Source organism: Boleophthalmus pectinirostris, unplaced genomic scaffold, assembly GCF_026225935.1.
Source record: "Boleophthalmus pectinirostris isolate CB_2022bp ecotype Guang Dong unplaced genomic scaffold, ASM2622593v1 HiC_scaffold_2, whole genome shotgun sequence".
Taxonomy (NCBI): Eukaryota; Metazoa; Chordata; class Actinopteri; order Gobiiformes; family Gobiidae; genus Boleophthalmus; species Boleophthalmus pectinirostris.
This window is the reverse complement of record NW_026571152.1, coordinates 5,031,506-5,055,167: the sequence shown is the minus strand read 5'-3', so window position 1 is coordinate 5,055,167 and position 23,662 is coordinate 5,031,506. Positions and strand designations below refer to the sequence as shown.

Here is a 23,662-nt window from a genome sequence, read left to right as displayed (position 1 = left end):
CAGTTTGAGAGAAGAACTCTGCTTAAATCTGCAGCAACAAACAAAACACAGCTCCAGGTCTGTTTGTGATGAAGAAACAACATTATAACAGAGATCGGAAAATAGCATAATATGGGCCTTTAATATCATTATAGTCCAGAGAGAGTCCATTGACACTGTTAATAATATGAAACTGTACTTTTATTTATGGCATGCATATTTTAAGTACATTTTCAGTCAATTTCAAACCTGATTTGAAATTGATTGACTTTTGCAAACTGAAATTATTTCAGATGTTAATTTAATTTTGCAGTGGAGATCCCGGGCATGGTTATTTTAGGGTCACAGCTAGAAAAGTTTGGGGACCCATGTTTTAGATCATGATGATTTTTTTCACTTTTTCTTAAGTGGGAATTGGAGTAAATAGTGGCTGACTTGGACTTGAGAAATAGAGACAGGACTACAACACAATGGTTATACATGCAGCAACATATCTTCATTATTTAACTGCGACAGAGATATATCATAGATGCGTATGTGTATGTATGTATATATGTATGTATGTATGTACATGTGAGCATGTGTGTGTACATATGAGTATATGTGTGTGTGTATACATATTTATGCATTTGTGTACATATATGTTCGTGTGTATATTTATGAAATGCATACGACAGGTAAGCACTCCAAAGGTGAAATAAAAAGTGTCAACCATTTGATTATGTAAAAAAATTGAGGTAGGACATTATAAGTTTTTTTTAAAAAAAAAAACTTCATACTACTCCTTTTGAGCACCAGGTCCCAAATATGTACATGTACATATCCTTGTTTTTGTTTTGGTTTTTTTGTTAGTGTTCTTGATTTTGTTTTACTTTGCTCATATAAATAGCAATAAAAAAAGGTAAGTTTTGTATTCTTAATGATATAGTTCATATTATTTTGCTTGTAACAAAGCTTGTTTGCTGGCCACTTTGCTTAAGATGTGTACCTACTCACCACTTGTATATTGTCTGGTTTTTGCTGCTTGTTTCGGTAGGAAGTGAGATTTGAAAAGGCACAACTTCTGCTGTTGGTCCTTTGTTGAAGCGAGGGCTGCTGCTTTTCACATGGCTTCAATTTACAACAATAAGTGCTCTTATTCTAAACTTGATTACATGACAATGTGAACTGGTTAAACAACTTGTACACAAAACGACACACAAACTCTCCACCCTCAGACCATACGTACTCACACATGACATCTACAGCCACTTTATTTTACCGTTAAAGTTTTGTGGAGCATCTCTATCTGCAGAGGAGAAAGTGCACACCCAATAAATACTATCAAATGTCACTTCACCTGCCTGATTTCATGGAAACACAAAGGTAAAACCATACTTTCAACATTCTCAATGGAAATATATATGCTTCATGCCATTATGTGGAAGATTACAGTCAAAAGAACAACGTTTCCATGGACATAAGAAGGAGGAGACCAAGTCAGAGTCACATTTGTGGAGATGCAAGCCTGTTCACAGTAAAGACACATGTTTTTCTATGTTTTTCAGTGCAATAAACACAACCAAAAAATTATAATAACATAACATATTTTCAGTAAAAGTAATAGTAATAGTTTAATGTAATATTTTGCTTGTAGTAAAAAACGAAATTCTCTGCAGGCATATTTGGAATCTAGGGTGGTATTAGTCGTAGTAGTAGTTATTACAGTTATTATAAAGCTTAAAACTTTTAGAGTTAGACCCTCCATGCTCCTTTGTCTTTAAATGCAGAAAAAGCAAACTACAGACAAATCATGTACCAAGTAAATGATACTTTTTTGTTTCTTTCTTTCTTTACAAAGTCCACTGTAAAAACCAAGCTGTATATTTCTTGACAGTTCCTTCCTTTAGAGTACTAGGCGTGTATTTGTGAGTCAGACATGAGGCTTGTGATCTAATAGGCTGCAGTAGTTTGCTCTGTGGGCGTGTCCAGTGCTCTGTGGGCGTGTCCAGTGCTCTGTGGGCGTGTCTTGGTACACACACTGGACCGAACATCTCATTGCAGACCCATATGTGCAGCTCATACACTGGATTTTCGCATCCACTGAGGTGAAAGTCCTGCTTCTGTGCGTCAACAGCGCGCGGGGCTACGCTTTAAAGGATTTGAAACCAAATACTCGTAACTGAACTGTTTTTACAATGATTGAAGTTTCGATACCTTCAATGGAGCAAGAGGAAGATGAGGCGGGGAAGACCAAAAAAGTAAGGATAATTCTGATTTATATTGACTGAAACATGCTTCAGAATACACTAAGGCCAAAATATGCGTGATTTTTTACATTTTTGCGTGATTCGTGCTTGAAAAACATAGCTTTTTTTTTTAGGTTTTACAGAGAGGAGCGCGTGACCAGGTGAGCTTTACCTGCGCGCTCACTTCCGCTTTTGCCTTTTATGCAAAATGACTTTCACTATTCGCTTATCACTGCCAAATGTCACGAGTGAGTGAACGAGATACAAAAGTGCGGTTGCGTAAATAAAACACTTTTAGCTTGTTTCTGTTTTATACTTTTTTACAGCTCGAAACAATAATGCTGTGAATGAAATACCTGAACCCTTTTATGCTCTAGCTGAGTGACAGGTGCATTTGACCAATCATAGTCAAGTGCTATTTTGTTAAAGTTGCAATATGCAACTTTTCTGCATCCTGGCTATCAGACTTTGGGACTTGCAAGTCATGATTTGGATTGGAGTCTGACTTCTGAGTCACTATTTTCAGGACTTGAGACTTGACTTGATAAAATGGACTTGGGACTCAACCTGGACTTGAAGGGCAGTGACTTGGGACTTGACTCTGACTGCCCCCCATCCTCCACATGGATGTAACTTAAGTACTGTGATATGGTATCCTCAAATGTACTACAGTATTATTCAGTAATATACAGTGCAGTTAGGTTAAGTTAGATTAGGTTGCTTTATTTGTTCATTACAAAATAAAGTGTTACAGAGCTCCAGAATGGTTTGTTCCATAAACAGTTAGTTAAATTCATCCATCACACTTGGCTAAAAACACAATAAATATTAAATATATATATAAACACACACACACACACACACAATTTTTCCAAGACAAACGCACTAAAATTGATAGATAAATAGATTACAATTTATTCATAAGTCCAATAGCAGCTGGAACGAAGCTCCTTTTAAAACAAACAATTTGTTCTAGATCTTGGGACTAAAAGACTCGGACCAGAGGGAATCAGCTGAAATTCTGAGTTTAGTGGATGTTGCATGTTTTTTATAATACTCTGGGACGTCCTCTGTAACTGTATAGAGAGTCCAGACTGCTCTGAGGATGAACAGTCACTTTACTCGCCCATTTAACCAAATGATTCAGGGAGTTCTTGTTTTTTGCAGAAACTCTCATGGTTTGGGAGCGTTTCTTCTAAAAACAGTACAATACAGTAAAACAGTGGGAACTAGAACATGATCCTTCCATTTGAGTGCAGATGACATGACAAAATACTTTTACATCTGAGTACTTTTACATATGAATCCTTTCTGTTGTGACCGTAATGATTCACACTAAGATCTTGACAAGACATTTAAAAAGGAAAAATTTGCATTTCTACTACTATATAAATACCCATATATAAATAAACCATGACTTTTTTAGTACACTTTAGTTTAAAATTCATAAAAATGGCAAAAATCAAAGCAACTTTGAAGCGCAAAGCACATGACTTGGACTTGACTTGGACTTGACTTGGACTTGACTTGGACTTGACTTGGACTTGACTTGGACTTGACTTGAACTTATGGGCCAGTGACTCAAGACTCAACTTGGACTTGCCTGTATTTGACTTGATTTGTATTTGAGGTTTACTTGAAACTTGGAAAACAACGACTTGGTCTCACCTCTGTAGGCTATATTACATTTATTCAATTACAGGTTTTTATAAGTACAAAAAAAACCTTGATACACTATATTCTTAAAACTTTTACTATGTAGTAATGCTGTTGCCTCCTCAAAAACAGACCTGGAGCTGTGTTTTGTTTCATTCACACATGTTTGAGTAACTCTTTATTATTAGTCTGTCTACACCTCCAAAGCTCAAAATGATCTGTTCCATGTTATGATGTCATGAAGCGGTAGTTTTCACGTTAACACCTCCTTTCACCTTTAGTTCAGTCAAGATCAGCTGAACTCATCCTCAAGTCTAGGTTCTAGTTAAGGTGTACAGGAAACAACATTATAACATAGATCATGGAAGTATGGTGTAGTTATCTGATCTCTTAAAAGCAACATGGTTTCATTGAAATTGGGGTATTTTTAATTTAATCAAATCAAATCAGTCTTAATTGTCATATTGCTGCACATACAAGTGTAGTGCAGGAAAGATGATATTGCGTTTCTTGAGGTATCGATAAAAATAACATAATTTAATCACACTCACAATCCACCCGCCTCCCCCCTGACTCAACATTTCCATTCACACATCTCTAAGACAGATCTGGTTATTGCTATCGATGTAACAATAACCGAAATATCGTGATAATGTGAATTACAAGTTCCTTTGTTTAAATGCAGGTTTTATAGAAGCAACAGCTAATAAACATCGGAAACTACATATCCCATGATTCATTTCAGCACAGACGACATGAAGAAATATGTTTTTGACTTGAATTCTTGGGATTATGATGGAAATAATTCGCACCAATGTCTTGTCAAGGTATTTTAAAAGCAGAAACATGTCCTGTCTACAATTATATGAGCTTAAAATATTGCAATATTGCTACTTTTTCCTCTTAAAATGCCTTGACAAGACTTAATCCAAAGAACTAAGACTTAAAAGTATTAGAACTGTTATTTCTTCTTGTAGTCTGCACTGAAATGGAGCAAAGGATCATGGTCTATGTAGTTCCCTGTTTTTTTTTTTTTTATCTGTTGCTGCACCATAACTATTAATTTAAGCAAAGAGACTTGTAATTCGATATATTGTGAAGGTCCACGATATTATTGTGAGACTTTTGACAATACGATGTCACAATATTTCTGTTATTGTTGCATCCCAACTTAAAACTATTATTGTTATTAATATTTCAGCTCTGGTCTGATATCGAACACTTGTATCTGTTTGCTAAAGTTTCATAACCATAAATTTACTTTTTTTTTCTGGGGACCCATATTTTAAAAGTCACAAATCTTCGTGACCCAAGTCGATAGACATTACCTTATTTTTCGGACTATAAGTCGCACTTTTTTTCATGGTTTGGGTGGTCCTGCGACTTACTGCGGTGACACTTATATACTAACATTTTCAGAATAACAGCTGCGAGAGGGTGCTGTAGGTTCGTGTGTCAATATCTAGTACTTCTATTGCTCCTGTACCACTGTCGCTTCACACTCTATTGTGCATGCCTCCTGTAAAATAGCCACTGTCTCGCTGCAAATAGTGAAATATTCAGCCGAAAACGGTAATCGAGCAACAGAAAGAAAGTTTGGAGTGAACGAGAAACTTGTGATTAAGATGGAAAGTGGGGTTGGAGAGTACAGCTACAGTTTACCTCATGGATCTACGGTTTATCTCCGGAGGTTGCACAGAAGTGACACCAAGGATGAAGAATTCAGTGGATTTAGTGATTTGAAGTGAGATGGAGAGTTTGGTAAACTTATGTTCTGTTGTTTATGCTATAATTATCTGAAGAACCGTTAATATGTGACGTTTAATATATTAATGCCTATTCAGTCTGTTGTTCTCTCTTCTATTGTTATTACTATAACTTGCCTTTCAAGATGAAATGTCGGTTGCTGGTCTCTGATTTTACAAAATAAATTTCTCCAAAAAATGCGACTTATAGTCCGGTGCGACTTATATGTGTTTTCTTCTTCATTATAGTCCAATAAATACAGTATTCGTAAAATACAAAATAAAGGTGGATTTGAGCATTACTGAACATTAATTAGGATATTTTATTGTTGAAGACTGATCATTTCTCTCTGAACAATTAGTATTACTCAAGTTTTAAACAATGAAAAACAGCCACTGAACCAGCAATCAAAGGTCTCCATAAGTCATCTATTTGGACATTAAATGTAGCCCTGTGTATTGCAGACCTACCTGCAGAAAAGGCGACCCAAAAAAAAATTCTTGCAAACCAGGACAGGCCTAGCTGTTCTTTTGGGAGTAGCTTAGTGCCTTAAAGGTCTTATATTACACATAATTGACTCTTGTGAGCTTTAAAACATGTTAAAATGTTGTTCCCTCCTCAAAAACAGACCTGGAGTCATGTTTTGTTTCATTCACACATGTTTGACTAATTTACTATATTACCACATGACATCACAAGGTGGAACAGAGATTTGTTTTCAATTTGAGAGAAGAACTCATCCTGACTATGCAGGGTTTGTGTGTTAAGCATGTGTGAATGAAACAAAACACAACTCTGGAGATGTTTATGATGAGGAAACTACATTATAATATAGATTAGAAAACAGTATAATATATTACCTTTACTTTTTTTTAATCGCACATTTCAAGTTTAAATGATCCAAACTATATTTCTGTTGCACTTTACCCCTAAATTGTCTGCTGCAACATTGCCCCCTAGTGTTCAAAGACCAACATCTACATCTAGTCACTTGTATTACTGTATATTGTTTAACAGTTGTGTGTAACTGTGTTTTGCAGCTTTTCAGGGTGGAGGTCTTGTTCAATGGGAGAAAACATTTTGTCCTGAGGAAGACCAGCGAGTTCCAAACTCTGCACAGAAAAGTAAAAGTCTATAAAACATTTTAAATCCTTTTCATTTGCTACAACACTGAGTAAATGTACTTGTGTCTTGTGCACAGCTGAGAAAGGTGATCCAGACTCCAGACTTCCCAAGTAAAAGAAACCAACATTTAAGAACCAAACCTCCAGAGCAGAGAAGACAGGAGCTCGAGGACTATATACAGGTGAGACCCTCTGTGCCATATACTCACTGTCCTCCTCTGTACTATATACCGTATTTTCCGGGCTATTAGGCGCTCTGGATTATAAGGTGCACTGTCATTAAATGGTCTATCTTCCAACTTTTTTCACAAATAAACCGCCCCAGACTTTAAATGAAACACCACAGTTGGATGGGTGAGTGGTTTTGTTTGTTTGTGCCGTTCTCGGTGACTCTGGGCTTTGTTCAGTTGTGGCGTGTAGGGAGGGTGCTGTCTGGGACCGCTGGATTGTCGGCGTGTTCGCAGTGACTCAGTTGTTCAGTCGTGTCTAGAAGTGGCACATTGCACTCGCTTTTTTGGTTCGTTCCTCCGTTCCGTTCCTCGTCGGCGTGGAGTGAGGAGTGTGGCTGTGTGTGTTTTTCGCTGTGTGCAGTCGCTGTCTGCTCCGTGCGTGTTTGCGTGCGGTGCGGGTGATGCGGCTTTTAGAGTTTTTAGTCGTGATGGGACACCCGAGTGGATTCGTGTATAGGGTGCTGTGGATTGCGGGGGGAGCAGTCGGTTTTTGATGAGATTGGAGGCTTAAGAGCGCGCCCTGTAGCCTGGAAAATACGGTACTCACTGTCCTCCTCTGAACCATAGATCAATGTTTCCCTTTTTTTTTTTTTCTGGGGACCATATTTCAAAAGTCACAAACCTTCACGACCCAAGTCAATAGACATTATTGGTAAATCGTAAAATAAAGGTGGATTTGACCATTATTGAACATTAATGAAGATATTTTATTGTTGACTGAGTGATCGTGTCGCTCAGAACAGTTAGTATTACTCAAGTTTGAAACAATGAAAAACAGTCATTGAAGCAGCAATAAAAGGATTGATAAGTCACCTATTCGGACACTGAATGTAACCCATTACGTTTTCTTTTCAACATTCAACTGAACCAAAAATATTGGAATAAAATAGTCAATAAAATAATACAAAAACATTAGAAATTAAACAAAACATGTCTTCAACATTTCAACATTTCTAATGAGATAGGTGGGCCTGTCTGTGTTTTTGTAGCGTGTTCAGTCCGGGTGCAGGAGGAGACGCAGCAGCAGATCAGGAGCAGCATTCAGTCTGTTTCTGTGCTTCATCTTCATTTTTGTGAGCACAGAAAATCCCAATTCACACATATATGTAGCAGTGAAAAGAAAAAGCATAGAAATACTGTCAGAACTGTAGATTGCAGATCTACATGCAGATCGTGACAAGGCGACCCAAAAATAATCTCTTACGACCCAGTCATTGGGAAACAATGCCATATACTCACTGTCCTCCTCTGAACCACTGTCACTGTACCCTCACTGTATTGTCATGTGTTTCTTTCTTGTCTGCCATTTTAGAACATTATTTATCAGAATGAAGATGTGCCTCAGGTTTTGTTGGACTTTCTACATCTCAAACACTTCCACACAGGGACCAAGGCCTACAGCATGGAGTGAGTATTACTCAACTGAACAATTACACATTTTTAGAGCAGGGGAGTCTAAACTATGGCCCAGGGGTCAAATACGGCCCCCAGATGACCTCAAATCAACAAAAGTAGTACTTTTTATAGCAAATTAACATTTTTGAGATTATAACATAAATATCAAACAATTTGGTGTGCTACACACTTAACTCAAACTTTTCAGACCTAAGCTGACTCAGTGGCTCAGTCAAACCTCAGTATGTGGCTCTGGGTGAAAAAGGTTTGGACTCATTTGTTTTAGTGATTTGCATTCTGAAGATTAGTCTTGATATGATGAGTATGTTACCACGATAGAGTTAGAAAACTCATTCATTTTTATTTTATTTGAGCAATTTGTTGCACAGTGTAACACAAAGAAAGCATTTTTAAAAATAGAATACTACAAACAGGAGCAGGCTGTAGCAAAATCTTATTTGACTTTAACCTCATTCACATGGAACATTAGCAGAATAAAGTTGTGTGACTGTTACATTCAGTACCATACAAAGGCAGAAAGACACTCAACACACAGGTTTGGTTACAACTAGTGCAAAAGAAATAAGAAAGACTCAAACCCAGGCCCATACACACTTACCCAATAATACATTTACAGGTATATTCTTATTTCAATGTAAGCTACAAACAAGAAGCAGCAATGTCCCGATAGTTAGCTAGACCATGTTCATTTTAAATCTTGAAATGTTCTAAATTGTTTACACATTTGAGTCTTGTCCTAAAGTGAGCTGTGTTCTGTTTCATTTCAGATCTCTTGATGACCTTGACAGTCAAGAAGGAAGGTGAGGTGTTTTTAATGTCAGAAACATCACAGGGGCTGCAACTAATGTGTTTTCAGTCGTTCTCTATCAAACTCATGGTGACATGGTGATAAAAAAATAAAAGTTTAAAGCTCCCCTATTACGTTAAATAGATTCTCATGAGCTTTAAATGATGTTATAATGTTGTTACCTCCTCACAAACAGACTGGAGTTGTGTTTTGTTTCATTCATGTTTGAGTTACTCTTTATTATTAGTCTGTCTACATCTCCAAACCTCAAAATGCTCTGTGCCACATTGTGATGTCATAAAGTGTCAGTTTTCACGTAAACAGTTCCTTTTACCTTTAGTTCAGTAGAGTTTGGAAATTCCAGGACTGAAATCATCCAAATGATTCTAGAGAAGACGTGTTGGAGATTAGAAACAGTGGAGCACTTCCTGTATTACCACACTGTAGAACAGAGTTTTTTCAGTCTGAGAGAAGAACTGAGCCTAAATGTGCAGGGTTTGTGTGTTAAACATATGTGAATAAAACAAAACACAACTCCAAGTATGTTTTGTATGAGGAAACATTCTGACATAGATCAGAAAATAATAACATAATATGGACCTTTTAACCTGCTAAATACTGTGCCAAATGGAGGCTATTTGATTGACATACAGAATAAGTGAATTTTAATGGAAAATCTGATTATATTATGTTTTTGTCTCATTTTGTTTTAATAACAGAGCTGTCATTGTGATAAAACCTGTTTATTTATTCCAAACAATTATTCAAATAGTCAACAACTATTTCAGTAATTGACAATTATCACTGTCACTAAAATTCACTTTAGTGTTGCAGCCCCAGTCATGATGAAAACCAACACTTGAGTTTTACACGACAAGCCAAAAGTTTGGACACACCATTCTATTTCATTTTCTTTAGTTCATGATTATTTATATTGTGGAATGCAGGCTGGCACCACCTAGTGCCTCTGCTCAATTTCATTTCTCTCCAGCGACTAGAACCCCAGAAGTTGTAGACCACGCACCGGCCAATCAGCTGTGAGCTGTGAAGCCATGACATCAAACTTGTCACACCTGTCTGGGTCCTTTTTGTGGTACAGCACAACAGTAAACAAAGCGGTCGAGATGGATGTAGATGAAGACATACATTCTGTGTTGGCAACGATTCAGAGGATTGTGGATTTAAAGCTGGAACAAAGAGAATATTTGGTGAATTTTATCAAGGGGAAAAACGATATTGTCCTTCTTCCTATGGGATTTGGAGCATTACATACATCACGACTAAATAGCAGTGGTTGGTTAACTTGAAAAAAATACCCGTCTGTCATCAAGCAAACGAATCCTAATGCTGCGACGTCAGACGGTTTCCATGAAGTGAAAGCGGATGATGAATCAGCATCAAAACTCATAAGAAATGTAGTGAACAAGAAATCAACTCAAAATCACTCCACTTAGATTAAAAAATAAATACATACATAAATAAATAAAAATAGTCACCCTTTGCTTTGAAGATTTGCACTTTTGGTATTTCCTGATGTTGAGCTGAAGTGAAAACCATTTCATGTGAATCCAACAAGAAGCTCAGTGAGAAGGCTCACGGTTTGCAGCATTGTCAACAAAGCGAAGGGTAGATACTGTGAGGACTTTTGAGTTATTTAATGTTTTTTCTTATTTAATTTTTTTCTTTAATTCCATATATCTTGCTTCATGCAGTTGATGTCTTCTGTGTGTTTTATAAAATGTAGAAAGTAGCAATAAACATAAAGAAAACATACATTGAATGAGATGGTGTGTCCAAACTTTTGAGTGGTTAATGTCTGAACCTTAAAGATGCACTGTGTAACTTTTCAGATGTGGGTCAGTCACCTGCTTGTTTCTGTAGATACGTCATTGCTCTGCCTGGAATGTTCCACAGTGTGACATTAAACAGCTCTACTTTACATTTATTCAGTTACAGGTGGTTTTAAAGCTCAGAAATACCTAGAAAAACAGACATTCTGACTGTGAGCGGGGTCGCCTCTCCACAGATATGACCTGTAACCTGATCTGGTTGATCTCCGCAAAGATAGAAATGGTTAACGCCATACTGTGAAACATTCCAGACAACGCAATAACATCTTCATGGAGAAAAGCATCTGACGGACCCTCCACCAGAAAAGTTACACAATGCTGCTTTAAGTGTAGCTCTTAAGCCAAACACAAATCTCCTTTCTCCTTTCTCACAGTTATCAGTTTCCACAGCAGCGCGCTCTGGCCTTCTACCGTGACCCGTACCTCTCCGATTACTCCTCAGGTACAAAACACTCCCTCTTTTCAATCTCGCACAAAGACAACTGTGTACTGTGGTTTATTTAGACAAACTTTATTGATCCACAAGGGAAATGATTTGGACACAGCAGCTCACACATCACAATATAATAGAATAACAAAGAGAAAAAAATATAAATGGTCATAATAAATTCTAAATAAGGGCAAGAGACAGGTGCCAAATAAGACATAATTGTATAAATGTATAATTTCATACATACAAATAAAAATATAGAAATTAAGTAATACAAATATATCTCAGCAAAATACAAGAGTAGGTCAGGAAAACAGTGCAAAGATGATGTGATGTTTGACAGGACATAGGGTTGTTGTTGTACAGTTGTAGGGAGTATTATCTGTTCCATAAGGGTGAGTTGTTGTACAGTTGTAGGGAGTATTATCTGTTACATGAGGGTGAGTTGTTGTACAGTTGTAGGGAGTATTATCTGTTACATGAGGGTGAGTTGTTGTACAGTTGTAGGGAGTATTATCTGTTACATGAGGGTGAGTTGTTGTACAGTTGTAGGGAGTATTATCTGTTACATGAGGGTGAGTTGTTGTACAGTTGTAGGGAGTATTATCTGTTACATGAGGGTGAGTTGTTGTACAGTTGTAGGGAGTATTATCTGTTACATGAGGGTGAGTTGTTGTACAGTTGTAGGGAGTATTATCTGTTACATGAGGGTGAGTTGTTGTACAGTTGTAGGGAGTATTATCTGTTACATGAGGGTGAGTTGTTGTACAGTTGTAGGGAGTATTATCTGTTACATAAGAGTGAGTTGTTGTACAGTTGTAGGGAGTATTATCTGTTACATGAGGGTGAGTTGTTGTACAGTTGTAGGGAGTATTATCTGTTACATAAGAGTGAGTTGTTGTACAGTTGTAGGGAGTATTATCTGTTACATGAGGGTGAGTTGTTGTACAGTTGTAGGGAGTATTATCTGTTACATGAGGGTGAGTTGTTGTACAGTTGTAGGGAGTATTATCTGTTCCATAAGAGTGAGTTGTTGTACAGTTGTAGGGAGTATTATCTGTTACATGAGGGTGAGTTGTTGTACAGTTGTAGGGGAGGCAAAAATGAAGCACACCAAGAAAAGAACACTGTCCCTACTGTGAAGCCTGGAGGAGGCTTGGTTTTGTTGCTGCATCTGGCACAGGGTGTCTTGAATCTGTGCAAAATACAACAAAATCTCAAAACTATTAATGTATTTTGGAAGAAAATGTGTTGCCTAGTGTCAGAAAGCTTGGTCTCAGTCATAGGTCATGGGATTTCCAACAGGATAATGACCCAAAACACACAGCTAAAAACACACAAGAATGACTAAGAACAAAACATTGGACTGTTCTGCAGCGGTCTGTGAGTCCAGATCTCAATTCTCTTGAACATCTGTGAAATGAGCTGAAACATGCTGTCTGGAGAAGGAACCCTTCAAACCTGAGACAAATAGTGCAGTTTGGTCATGAAAAATCGGTCAGAATACCTGTTGACCAAGGCAGAAGTCTCATCGACAGTTGCAGAAATCATTTGTTTGCGGAATTTGCCTCAAAAGGTTGTGCAACAAAATATTAAGTCAAGGGTACCATCATTTTTGTCCAGGCCAGTTTCATTATTTTGTTTTTTCTGTTGTTTCTGTTGAACCACAGGTGAAAAACAATGTTTGATTTTTGTTGGACAATTTTCAGTAAATTTTTATTTAATATTGCTTTTCTCAGTTTCAAGTTATTTCAGTGATTATTGTTGAATTTTCTTTCATTGCCAGAGGGGGACCAACAATTTTGTCCACATCTGTAAATGGATATTTGTGTTCCACACTTTGAACTCCATCAACTCTGGCTTCAATTCACCTTTAATTGAAAAAACGTCTCTCTCTGTAACTTTTTCTCTTAGACTGTTAGTTTGGTCTTAAGATGTTCGTATTAACCACTCTACATGATCCTGGGTTTTTTATTTCACTATTAAATTTATAAATAAATTCCTTTTCCTAATCTGAATTTGGCTACAGATTTGCTCTTGTAACTCTAGCCTCGGTGAGCTTCACTGGAGCCGAACACTCTGAGTGACTTCTCATTCTCTTAGTCCACGTCTTTATACAGTCTATGGTTCTGACCCCATTACTGGCCAGTGTTATTCATTCCACTTCACTTTTCTTGCAGACCTGCCTGACGTGGTGGTGGACGGCGTCTTACAGGGATTTTACACCCGAGAAGTCCGAGTCAGTTTTCGAGACCCCACTCCACCGCTGCTTTAATATACAACAAATCTGTTTTATTCTTTCACATGGACTGCTTTTGGTTTGTAGTTTTGTAGTATGTTTTTCATTTGTAACTAGAGGTACATAAAACTTTGACTAATCAGCCGTAGCATTATGACAACTGACAGGTGAAGTGCCATACAGACTTGTTGATAATAGTAGAAGCAGCTGAATTCAGTAAGGATTTGTTACATTTCAACAAATTGTATTGACTAGACTACTGGGTCAGAGTATTTCAGATATTGGTCTAGTTCTGATTTAGTACAGCTTTCCTGGTCTACATTGGTCAGTATCTATGGTGGTGCTTTAGTCCTGGTTTAGACCTGGTTTAGACCTGGTTTAGATCTGGTTTAGACCTGGTTTAGACCTGGTTTAGACCTGGTTTAGACCTGGTTTAGACCTGGTTTAGACCTGGTTTAGTTGGTGTACATCTGCAACCACACTACTGCATCTTAAGTTACTGAAGTAGCTTAATTTTTCCTGTGGCCTTAAATATTTCTAGGAGTCATTTTAACTTATTTTTAGTTGAATCTAAATGTAGTATTTTATTAGACGGGGTACAGTGTGTGGAAAATGAACATATGACTGTGTTTAATATTTGTTAAGAGACACTGGATATTTTTTTAGTGATTCAGTTTCACTTTTTAGATGGCTGTTTTATTCCTTTTGAGCTGACACAAAGAGTTATGGACCAGCCTCACTTGTAGAGACATATTTTTATATTGCCTTTTTTACTTTAATTGTAAGAATTTGAGTGAATTTGAACACCTCCTGTATTATGGTTCATATTAAACTGGGAACAATCAACAAAGACTTGTCCATTTTCTTTTTACTAATTTAACTTTTAGTAAAATTTTACATTCACTAAATTACCATGCAAATTTCTCTTTATTCATGACATTTTTCTCATCGCTGTGAATCTTGACCTAATTCACTTTAATAAAGCGTGTGGCATGTGGCATGTTTTTTGGATGAGCTTTTAATTGGTGGTTTTCAGATTGTCATATTCACAGACCGAGGCAAGAGCCAATTTATCCAGGTAATTACATTATGCTTTGCCATGAAATATTTAAAAGGTAAATTCATAAATGTTTTTAATATACTCTATTCTGTCATATTTGTTATTTTAAAGAAATGGTAAATGGTCACATTTTTATAAAGCTCTTTTTCAAGTTTTATGTGAACATTTACAAAGAAACTTGGTGCCTGATATTAGTGTCTTCCCCAAGGACACAACAACAGCATCACACCGCCAGATCAGATCAGAGGACACTAACTGAGCTACAGTTACCCTGTCTACTCTTTATATATATATATATATATATATATATAATACTACATGCACGCACACACGCACACACATATATATAAAAAATATAGCAAGTCTCAAGTCTTTGACCTCAAGTCCGAGTCAAGTTCCAAGTGAAAGACAAGTCCAAGTCAAGTATTGAGTCACTGGCCCATAAGTCCAAGTCAAGTCCAAGTCGTCTGCTTTGAGCTTCAAATCATTTCAAGTCTTTAAACCAAAATACCAAATAGCTTATATTTTAGCAATTTATATGAATTTTAAACTAACTGTACTTAAAAAGTCATGGTATATTTATATGTGAGTATTTATAGAAGAGCACATTTTTCCTTTTTAAATGTTTTGTCAAGATCTTTGAGCAGATCACATTACAGTCAGAATAGAAAGTCTTCTCAAGTCACAGGGCACAAGTCCAAGTCAAGTCCTAAGTCTTTGTCTGTTTTATCAAGTAAAGTCTCAAGTCCTAAAAATAAAAATAGTAACTCAAGTTGTGAATTGAGTCAAGTCATGACTTGCAAGTCCCCACCTCTTATACACACACACACATATATACATATATATATATGTTCTGAAACATCTCATTCATATCTTCCAGGCATATACAGATTCATACATGTTGATCATTTTTATTTGTCGTGTTTTGACCCTTTAACTTTCTGTATTATTGGTTTATAGAATGTTGTGATAGCATCAAAAACCCAGGAATTACATCACTGACAAAAAAAAGTGGAAAAAGTTTCCTTCTATTTAAACTGATTCAAATCGATGTAAAACTACAATAAGAATTCCAATGTCCATTCCTTTTTACATTATTTACCAAATGATTTCTAAAGCTGTGAGTTTAGGTATATGCATCAGGTGAATGTATAATTGTATTCCTGCCCTCATAACCCTGTGGAATACCTGAAACCTGCTAAAACTCTGTTTCTCACATTATACATGGCATTTAAAGACAACAACAAACGTATGAAAAAAGTTTTTATTTTATTTAATAAAGATCAAATAAAAAGGCACATAAAAGGCACCTGGTTTAAACATTCCATTTACCACATACATGGCATTTTATTACTATTACTGCTAAAAATAAAAAATAAACTTTCATTTCATTTGTAAAACTAAACTGACAATATCTTTGGTAGATCTTTTTGCATTTCAGTATTTGAGCGTCACATACATTTCAAAAGACAAATCTGTAATTGTTTTGTTCAAGTAATTGTAAAACACCCACAAAGCTTGAATTTGATTATGTTCTAAAAAGGGAATGCATTAGATATGGTCCGATGCACTGTTTTTTTCTGAGTCAAGACAATATCCGATCTTGCCATGCCTGATAATATTAGTATCGGCAAAGATCGGTTAAGATTTAAAATTTTCCCACAAAAGCAATGCCTACAAATGTATAAGTTATAGTTCACAGTAAAAATGATAACGACAGTATGCATCTATGTGGGATAGTAAACATTTTTGGCATGATTGTGAAACATACAAATAATATTAAGCCTAAGTGAATTGTCAGGTGAACTGATGGGTGAATTGACAGGTGAAATAATGGGTGAATTGACAGGTGAAATGACATACATTAATACATAAATTGCTTCCATTTTTACTCAGTCTGTTCAAAAAGACAAATCTGGGGCATCTTAGGGAAAATATTGATTCCATATATCTGCAAAATCTTCAACATAAAACCAATACTGATAACAGGGGAAAATCCTCCGATATCACCGATACCGATATTGCCCGTCCCTAATATGTATTGTTAGATTGTGACACTCGTGTTGGTGTAAAGTCCAGGTGTATTGCAGTATTTGGTCCCGCAGAGCAGACAGGTGCTGTAGACAAATCTGACACTGGGGCAGCTTAGGGTAAATATCGGTCACATATCGGCAAAATCTTCATTATCAAACCGATATTGCCCATCCTTTGAATGCATTACTGTTTTCAGATTGAGACACTCCTGTTGTATATTGCGTGTGTTTGACAATGTTTGGTCCATGAGAGCAGGCAGGTGCAGTGGACAGGTCCATCAGAGCAGGCAGGCGCTGTGGGCAGGTCCATCAGAGCAGGCAGGCGCTGTGGGCAGGTCCATCAGAGCAGGCAGGTGCTGTAGACTGTGACCTTTTGGCTGATTTCCTGCAGTAACTCTTTGACTGCCGACTCGAGCTCCACCAGCTGCTCCGCCTTCTGCTCCAGAGTTTTCTGATTGTCCTCGTAAGACTTCTCCAGGTCTGAAACAACAAACCAATCATAAAGACACACTTGAAACAGACTGCACCATTTACTATTTGGCAAGTCAAAAAGTCCAGCCCCTCTGCTTCTAGTCTTCACCTGCACTCCTAAGACCATTCACCTCTTCTCTCCTTCCCCCTTTGTTAGTTTATTAGTTTATTCCTAGTTTGGCCAGTAGATGGCGCCAGAAAATACAGGTAAGCGCTTGTTTCATTAGATCCAGGCGAGCAGACAGCCAAACAAACCCAAGAATGTGAAGGAAAAACACAGACACCATGAGGAAATTTACCAGCATAATAAGTTTTAAGTATAGTTAAAATGGTGAAAATGGTGTTAAGACCCAAAGCACACAATAATGTAAAAATAATGTGTCTTAATTTATAAATAAAATGAATATTCTGTTTAATTTAAGTAGCACAATTAGAAGCCTTAGTTAAAATGTAAATGCATTTGGCTCATTTATTTAATGAAATAAATTAAAGTTAACAGTAGATTAATAAATTCAAAAAATAGTAATTTAATATAAGTTCTTAAACTGTTAAAGGCTAAACTGAATAATTGAATCTAATTGTCATTTGATTGTTTAAATATATTCCAATTTATGGTAAATGATGTAATACATATTAATCTGACCAAGTTAAAGGAGCACTAATATAAAAAAGAAAAGTTATTAAAAATCTATATAAAATAATAAAATATTCAATTTGTTTTATATATCTAGTTATTTAAAGTTTAATAAAAAAAATATATATATATTTAAGATTAAAAATTAATTGGTAAATTGTTACATTGTTTAAAATTGTAGCCTATTTAAATTAATCTGTAAAAGGTATATTCATAGATTATAATACAAATAGATTAATTTACTAACAAATTTCATTTCATTATTCAACATATTTGTTTACTTTAAAGGTTTTCGATCTGCAACTGCTGAAGAAACTTAAAAATTTCAATAAAAGTCTTCAAGCTGAGCTGAGCCTTGTGTCTGTCTTCCTGTTTTTTCAAGTTGGACCTGCATTTCTTAATTGACTTGACTCTATTCTTCCTATTTGTATGGTGTGCAAACATCATAATCATTTTGTTGGCTGTGTTCACATTCTAAAATTTGATGTCATGATGTCAGATGGAGGCAGGGCTTATATAACTCTATGGGACCATTTATTGTTTTTAGATATTAGAAATAACCAATAATCTGTTGTGGTCAAATAATTTCACTTTTTACATATCCACACTGACAAAGAGGACATTGAAGTTGGTGTCAGTTTTTGTTTCATGTGGACAGGCCCAATAATTACAGAGAACCTTAAACCAAACAGTAAACTCCACCATAGAACTGTGCCCCGTGTGGATGGTAAAGAACCTTTCTGACCTTTGAGCAGTTGGAGCTTGTTGCTGGCCTGGAGCAGCAGATCTTTGGCCTCTTTCTGCAGAGACTCGGCGCGTTTCTTTGCATCGGACAAACCCACGGCTTTTTCATCCACCAGCTTCTCCACCGTCGAATATTTGTCCTTAACCTCAGAGTCCAGGTCCTGGGGAGAAGAGGGTTTAGACTAGTGAGACCTTACCAAAACTACACCTAGTCCTGGTCTAGTCCTGGTTTAATCATAGTCTTGTCCTGGTTTAGTCCTAACTGAAGCTACGGTAGCACATATTTGAAACTTTTATTTAATACAACTGATGGAGAATAAAAGACATTTATTACTTCCTCTGATCAAAAAACAGACACATTACAGATTAAATAAAGTTACTTCTGTACGTTTAAAACAACATTATAACCAATTTTAGTCATTTTTGTCCAGCTTGTTTTAAACAATGGGGCCACCAAAGTGTTTTCTATTAATGGAAAACACTGGGGGTATGTGTGAGTTCATATCTGCACTTTGTTCATTATACAAATTGGCCCTTGACAGAAAGCTTAGACACTGGCACCACTTCAATTATTTTTAAATGACTTAACTCTTTTTTTGTCACTTTTTTATTGGATATGATCAATTTATAAACATAACAAGAAAAGAAAAAAAATAATAATAAAAGGAAATAAAAACAAGAACAGAAGCCTAGGTGACTACTAGAATAATACTACTTTTGCATAAATAACGTCCATTTTTCCCATTTCTTCTTCATTTGTGTCTCTTGCAATCTCAGTCTATGAGTTATTTTTTTCATTAAATAGATGTCTTTTATTGTAGATGTCCAGTGATCCTTTGAAGGCACAGAAGTTGTGCCCCAGTTTATTGACTTTTTGGCAGCTAATGACATGACTTTGAAAAGATATATTCAAAGGTATATAACATTATATTCACCAAAGTAATATGCTTTGGTGAATATAATGTTTTCTGAGAAGTTGTAAAGATAGACCAGTTCAGGTGACAAGAGGACAGAATATCCCAGCACCTGCCCCAGTACATCACAAACCATTTCCCAAAATACAGTAATATTTGAACATTTTCAAAATATATGAGAATGGTCCACATTAATCTCTCCACATTTCCACCAACACATCTGATGCATCTTTAACTGTTTACTCTTTAATTTAGGTGTAATAAAGAATCAAATTAGGTTCTTCCAGGCAAACTCCCTCCATGTTCGAGAGCAGGTGGTGCTATGGTGATGCCGTCACATGTTTAACCAATCTTTATCTTCAGTATTTATGTTCAATTCTTCTTCCCAATTCCCCTTCACTGTTAGAGTTGTGTTCTTATCGTTTGTAGTTAGGGCTAAATGTCTTATCTCTGATACACCACTGAATTCAGAATTTACCAGGACCATAAACTGCACACACAGAGCTAATACAGGAGGAGCTTCTAGTGGTATTTGTGTTATAGGGCAACTGTGGGCCAGTCTCTTTCTCTGCTAAAGGGGCCAGAGTGTGTAACTGCAGCCAATTTAAAATTGGAAAACAATAGCAACAAATTTAAAAGCAAATTAAAATTATTGTATGTTGTATGTTGTTCAATTATGGCCCCGTCCACACTATTACGTAAACAAATTGTTTTTGTTGCGTATACAGTGTTCGTTCACACTAATCCGATTGAAAATGGCTCCAGAGATGAAACGATCTGATGTCACCAGCTCCCACGAATTCATTTGAGTACAGATCTGATCCGACACCGTGTGGACGCCTGAAAACGCTGATACTCTGATGTAAGTCTGTGCACCATGAAGCAAGTCACCACCAAAACACTAAGAGGCTAGAATATATTCATATATACGGTCTATGCGTATGACCCGCAGACGTATAATCTCTGAAAAGTTTAACATAAACCATCTCTAACGCAATAGACGCACAGAACAGACTCACCATCAGCAGAACACCCCTCTGTCACAGAAAGAACACTCATATTCCACTGAGTCGTGTCCTTTAGTAAGACAGAGGCTGAACCGCATCAGCAGCACAATAGTGAGTTGTTTTGAGCACTCAGTTTATGCAAATGAGTCATGTGGTTTTAAGTTTTGTTTCTGTAAAATGTAAACACATATGCTCAAAGCTGTGTGGATAGGGAAGGATTGTGGACACAGAAACGACGTGTCTGGACAATGATTATTTCCGATACGGTGATGTGCGGATTCATTTCAGTGTAAACGGGGTCTAAAAATCCTCTCACTGAAAATGTAATAATGCTGTATCTGTGTGTAACTTATGTGTCTTGTTTGTTTTTATGCGTGTATTTTATATATTTTTTTATACGGACAGGTGTTGAAAACTGGCACTTGTGCTAAAACACTCAAAGCAATACATCTGGCTTGTCTAATGCAATTGTGATGACCTTAATGAAGATAGAGAAATCACTTGTATGCAGGAATGTATGCATGTATGTATGTTGTTTATAATTTATTATTTAATACTAAAATAAAATAGTAATCTGATTTATGGACTCACAGTGGGAACACTACTCAACACTTTTATATTTCATTTTGAAGTCACTTTTGGTCTTTTCTTGTGTAACTCAAGCTGAAGTAAAAGTATGTTATAATCACAGACTGTGTGAAGAAGTGAACTGAAGGAATGTGACATCACCCATAGAGTTCAGCTCCAGTCTAATGTATTTACAGACAAAACAGCAAAATTTTAAATTATAAATTTAAATTTTAAAACATTTTAAGCTCAAAATTATGACAAGGCTCACTGACTTCTGAGTCGATGGAGCTGGTGCCCTGTCGATCTTAACTACCTGTCGATTTGAGCTACCCAAAGCGTATTTAAAGTCCCACTTTAAATGCCGTTGATTTGAGCTCCCGAGGCTGAAGTGGAGTAACATGTCACATTTTAAAAGTGTATTGGTTTTATTGTATGTTTGATCGGTTAAGCAATGACGTGTGTGTTAGATTTGAGGGAGAATATCTACATTAAACGATTGAATAGTTTGGATTTAGTTAGCATTTTCATTACATCATATTTTATTTTGTTTCCATGTGTAGAAAATGTTGTAACTTTGTTTGTAAAGGCGCTGTATTAATAAAATATCACTATATTATAATATTATAATAGGAAATTCACACTGTAGCCTGTGATATTAGTGTTAAACATTGTATTATTACTATTTAATATAAAGTTTTCAGTGTTTCCAGTGAATTCTTTCTCTTATATAGTGAGATACCTTGTCCAAATTCATATAAATGAGTGAAAAATGTTGATTCAACAGTGGGAGCATTATTTGATGGCTAAATTGGCCTGTCAATATGTGCTAGTGTCAAACTCAAATTCACAGAGGGACAAAATTAAAAACTACGACTAAGCTGCGGGCCAAATTAAATATTTATTGAAAAATGTCAACAACATCTGCATGTTTTCTCTGCTCTTGAGATATATAATGTTAAACCTTTTCTTATTAAAATAAATGTTTAATAATAGTTTTGCTTAAACATTGAATCTAGAACAAGCAAAATATAAAATAATAATGGGAATTTTTAATAAATAATGTCTCTATAGCCTATCCGTAGCCAGCGGGCCAGCTCTAACACATATTTGATTTGATCTCGAGGGCCAAATATGATTATATCGTGGGCCAAATTTGGACCTTGGGCCTGAGTTTGACATGTCTGGCCTAATATAAATTCATATAAATGAGTTGAAATTTGACATAACTAAGGTGAAAAGTATAATCACCGTGTGCAAACAGCATCAAACCTGCATCTCTAATCTAAAGAAACATGTTGTAAAACTGGGGAGGTCAGGGTTCAGGTTAGGGTCAGGTTTTATTGGATCTATACAACTGTAAACAGAAAAACATAAGGTCGCTTATTTTGACGTGGTTGCGTGAATCAATAGATGTCACTGTTGGTTTGGTCTACTGGAAGCTCATTTTGACGGGGCAGCCCATTTCGACAGAACACTGGAAGTGCCCCAATACTCACTTCCTATTTGGAACATGGAGGCTAGTGGCTTAGCCATGTCCATACAGTCTCTGGTTGTGATAAAAGTAAATTTAGTACTATGTCCTTTAAAAGTCACTACAGTAAAATTGGTATTTGTGGTAAATGTAAATTTGGATCCTCACCTTTTTGACTTGGTCTGCGATCTTCTCGATGGTGGCTGCGTCCTCTTTGGTCTGCTCTGAGGTCTGTGTGATGTTCAGGGCCTTGTCTCTCAGTAAAGTCACGTTTTCTTCCAGGTTTTGGACTCTCTCTGCGGCCTCGTTCAGTTTCTGCTCTGCTTCTTCTGCTTCTGACTCCACCTGAACGCAACACGAGCATAATCATGTTTAATACAGTGATGGTGAATATATATATAGCACAGAGGAGGGACAGTGGACAGCAGGCAGAGGGAGTGGAAATATATACCGGATCTGGACTACAGTAGCACTAAACCAAGGCTAGACCAGAATAGGACAAGGTCTGAACTAACGTTAAACCAGATCTGAACCAGGCCTAAAGCGGTCCAGGACTACACCAGGACTAAAGCAGGGCTAATCAAGGAATCAGAGCTACAGAAAGACTACACTGAGACTAGACCAGCACTAGACCAGCACTAGACCAGGACTGACCGTAGACAGCAGTTTGTTGGTGGTCTGGATGTCTTGCGTTGCCTGGTTTATTGCTTTAGAAGCTGCAGTTTGAGCCTTCTGAGCCTCATCCAGAGCCTTCTTCACTGTCTCTGCCGAGTCCTTCACATCAGCCTGCTTCAGAACTGAAACAGGGAAACGGGAAACATGAGTATGGTAAATATTTGTCATAGTTTTACATGAGTTGAGTGGCAGATCGTGGAAGAAAGTTAAAAAATATACAACAAATACAGGAAGCAGAGTTCTAAAACCCAATCCCTCTACCCATGTCATCAACCTGGAACATTTCATGAAAAATGCAGGACAAATTCAGCACAGGGAAGACAATTTTAACATTTATTTGACAAGCTATGTCTGGTCATTTATTTGTATTAGTCTGATCATAAGTATTGTGTCATTTA

At 36.6% G+C, this 23,662-nt stretch overlaps 2 protein-coding genes across 2 annotated transcripts in view; one reads left to right on the top strand and one right to left on the bottom strand.

The window, feature by feature from the left end:
- The first annotated feature begins 1,991 nt into the window (after positions 1 to 1,991).
- Positions 1,992 to 14,596, top strand: snx22 (sorting nexin 22). Its single transcript, XM_020928796.2, has 7 exons — positions 1,992 to 2,219; positions 6,650 to 6,733; positions 6,811 to 6,915; positions 8,276 to 8,370; positions 9,147 to 9,179; positions 11,391 to 11,458; positions 13,627 to 14,596. The coding sequence occupies exons 1-7, from the start codon at positions 2,157 to 2,159 to the stop codon at positions 13,719 to 13,721; spliced, it is 543 nt and encodes a 180-aa protein (XP_020784455.2). The 5' UTR covers positions 1,992 to 2,156; the 3' UTR covers positions 13,722 to 14,596.
- A 1,464-nt stretch (positions 14,597 to 16,060) lies between these two features.
- Positions 16,061 to 23,662, bottom strand: part of lamb1a (laminin, beta 1a) — a 69,862-nt gene continuing 62,260 nt past the window's right edge. Inside the window, 4 exon segments of the mRNA XM_055155827.1 lie at positions 16,061 to 17,258; positions 18,629 to 18,788; positions 22,758 to 22,934; positions 23,244 to 23,378. Coding sequence (XP_055011802.1) covers positions 17,119 to 17,258; positions 18,629 to 18,788; positions 22,758 to 22,934; positions 23,244 to 23,378 — 612 coding nt within the window. The 3' untranslated portion in view covers positions 16,061 to 17,118.

Excerpts from the sequence above, each read along its gene's own strand:
- snx22 (XM_020928796.2), top strand. The coding sequence starts at position 2,157 with ATGATTGAAGTTTCGATACCTTCAATGGAGCAAGAGGAAGATGAGGCG. Across the intron at positions 2,220-6,649 it reads AGGCGGGGAAGACCAAAAAA|CTTTTCAGGGTGGAGGTCTT; the intron begins GTAAGGATAATT and ends TGTGTTTTGCAG. Across the intron at positions 9,180-11,390 it reads CTTGACAGTCAAGAAGGAAG|TTATCAGTTTCCACAGCAGC; the intron begins GTGAGGTGTTTT and ends CCTTTCTCACAG.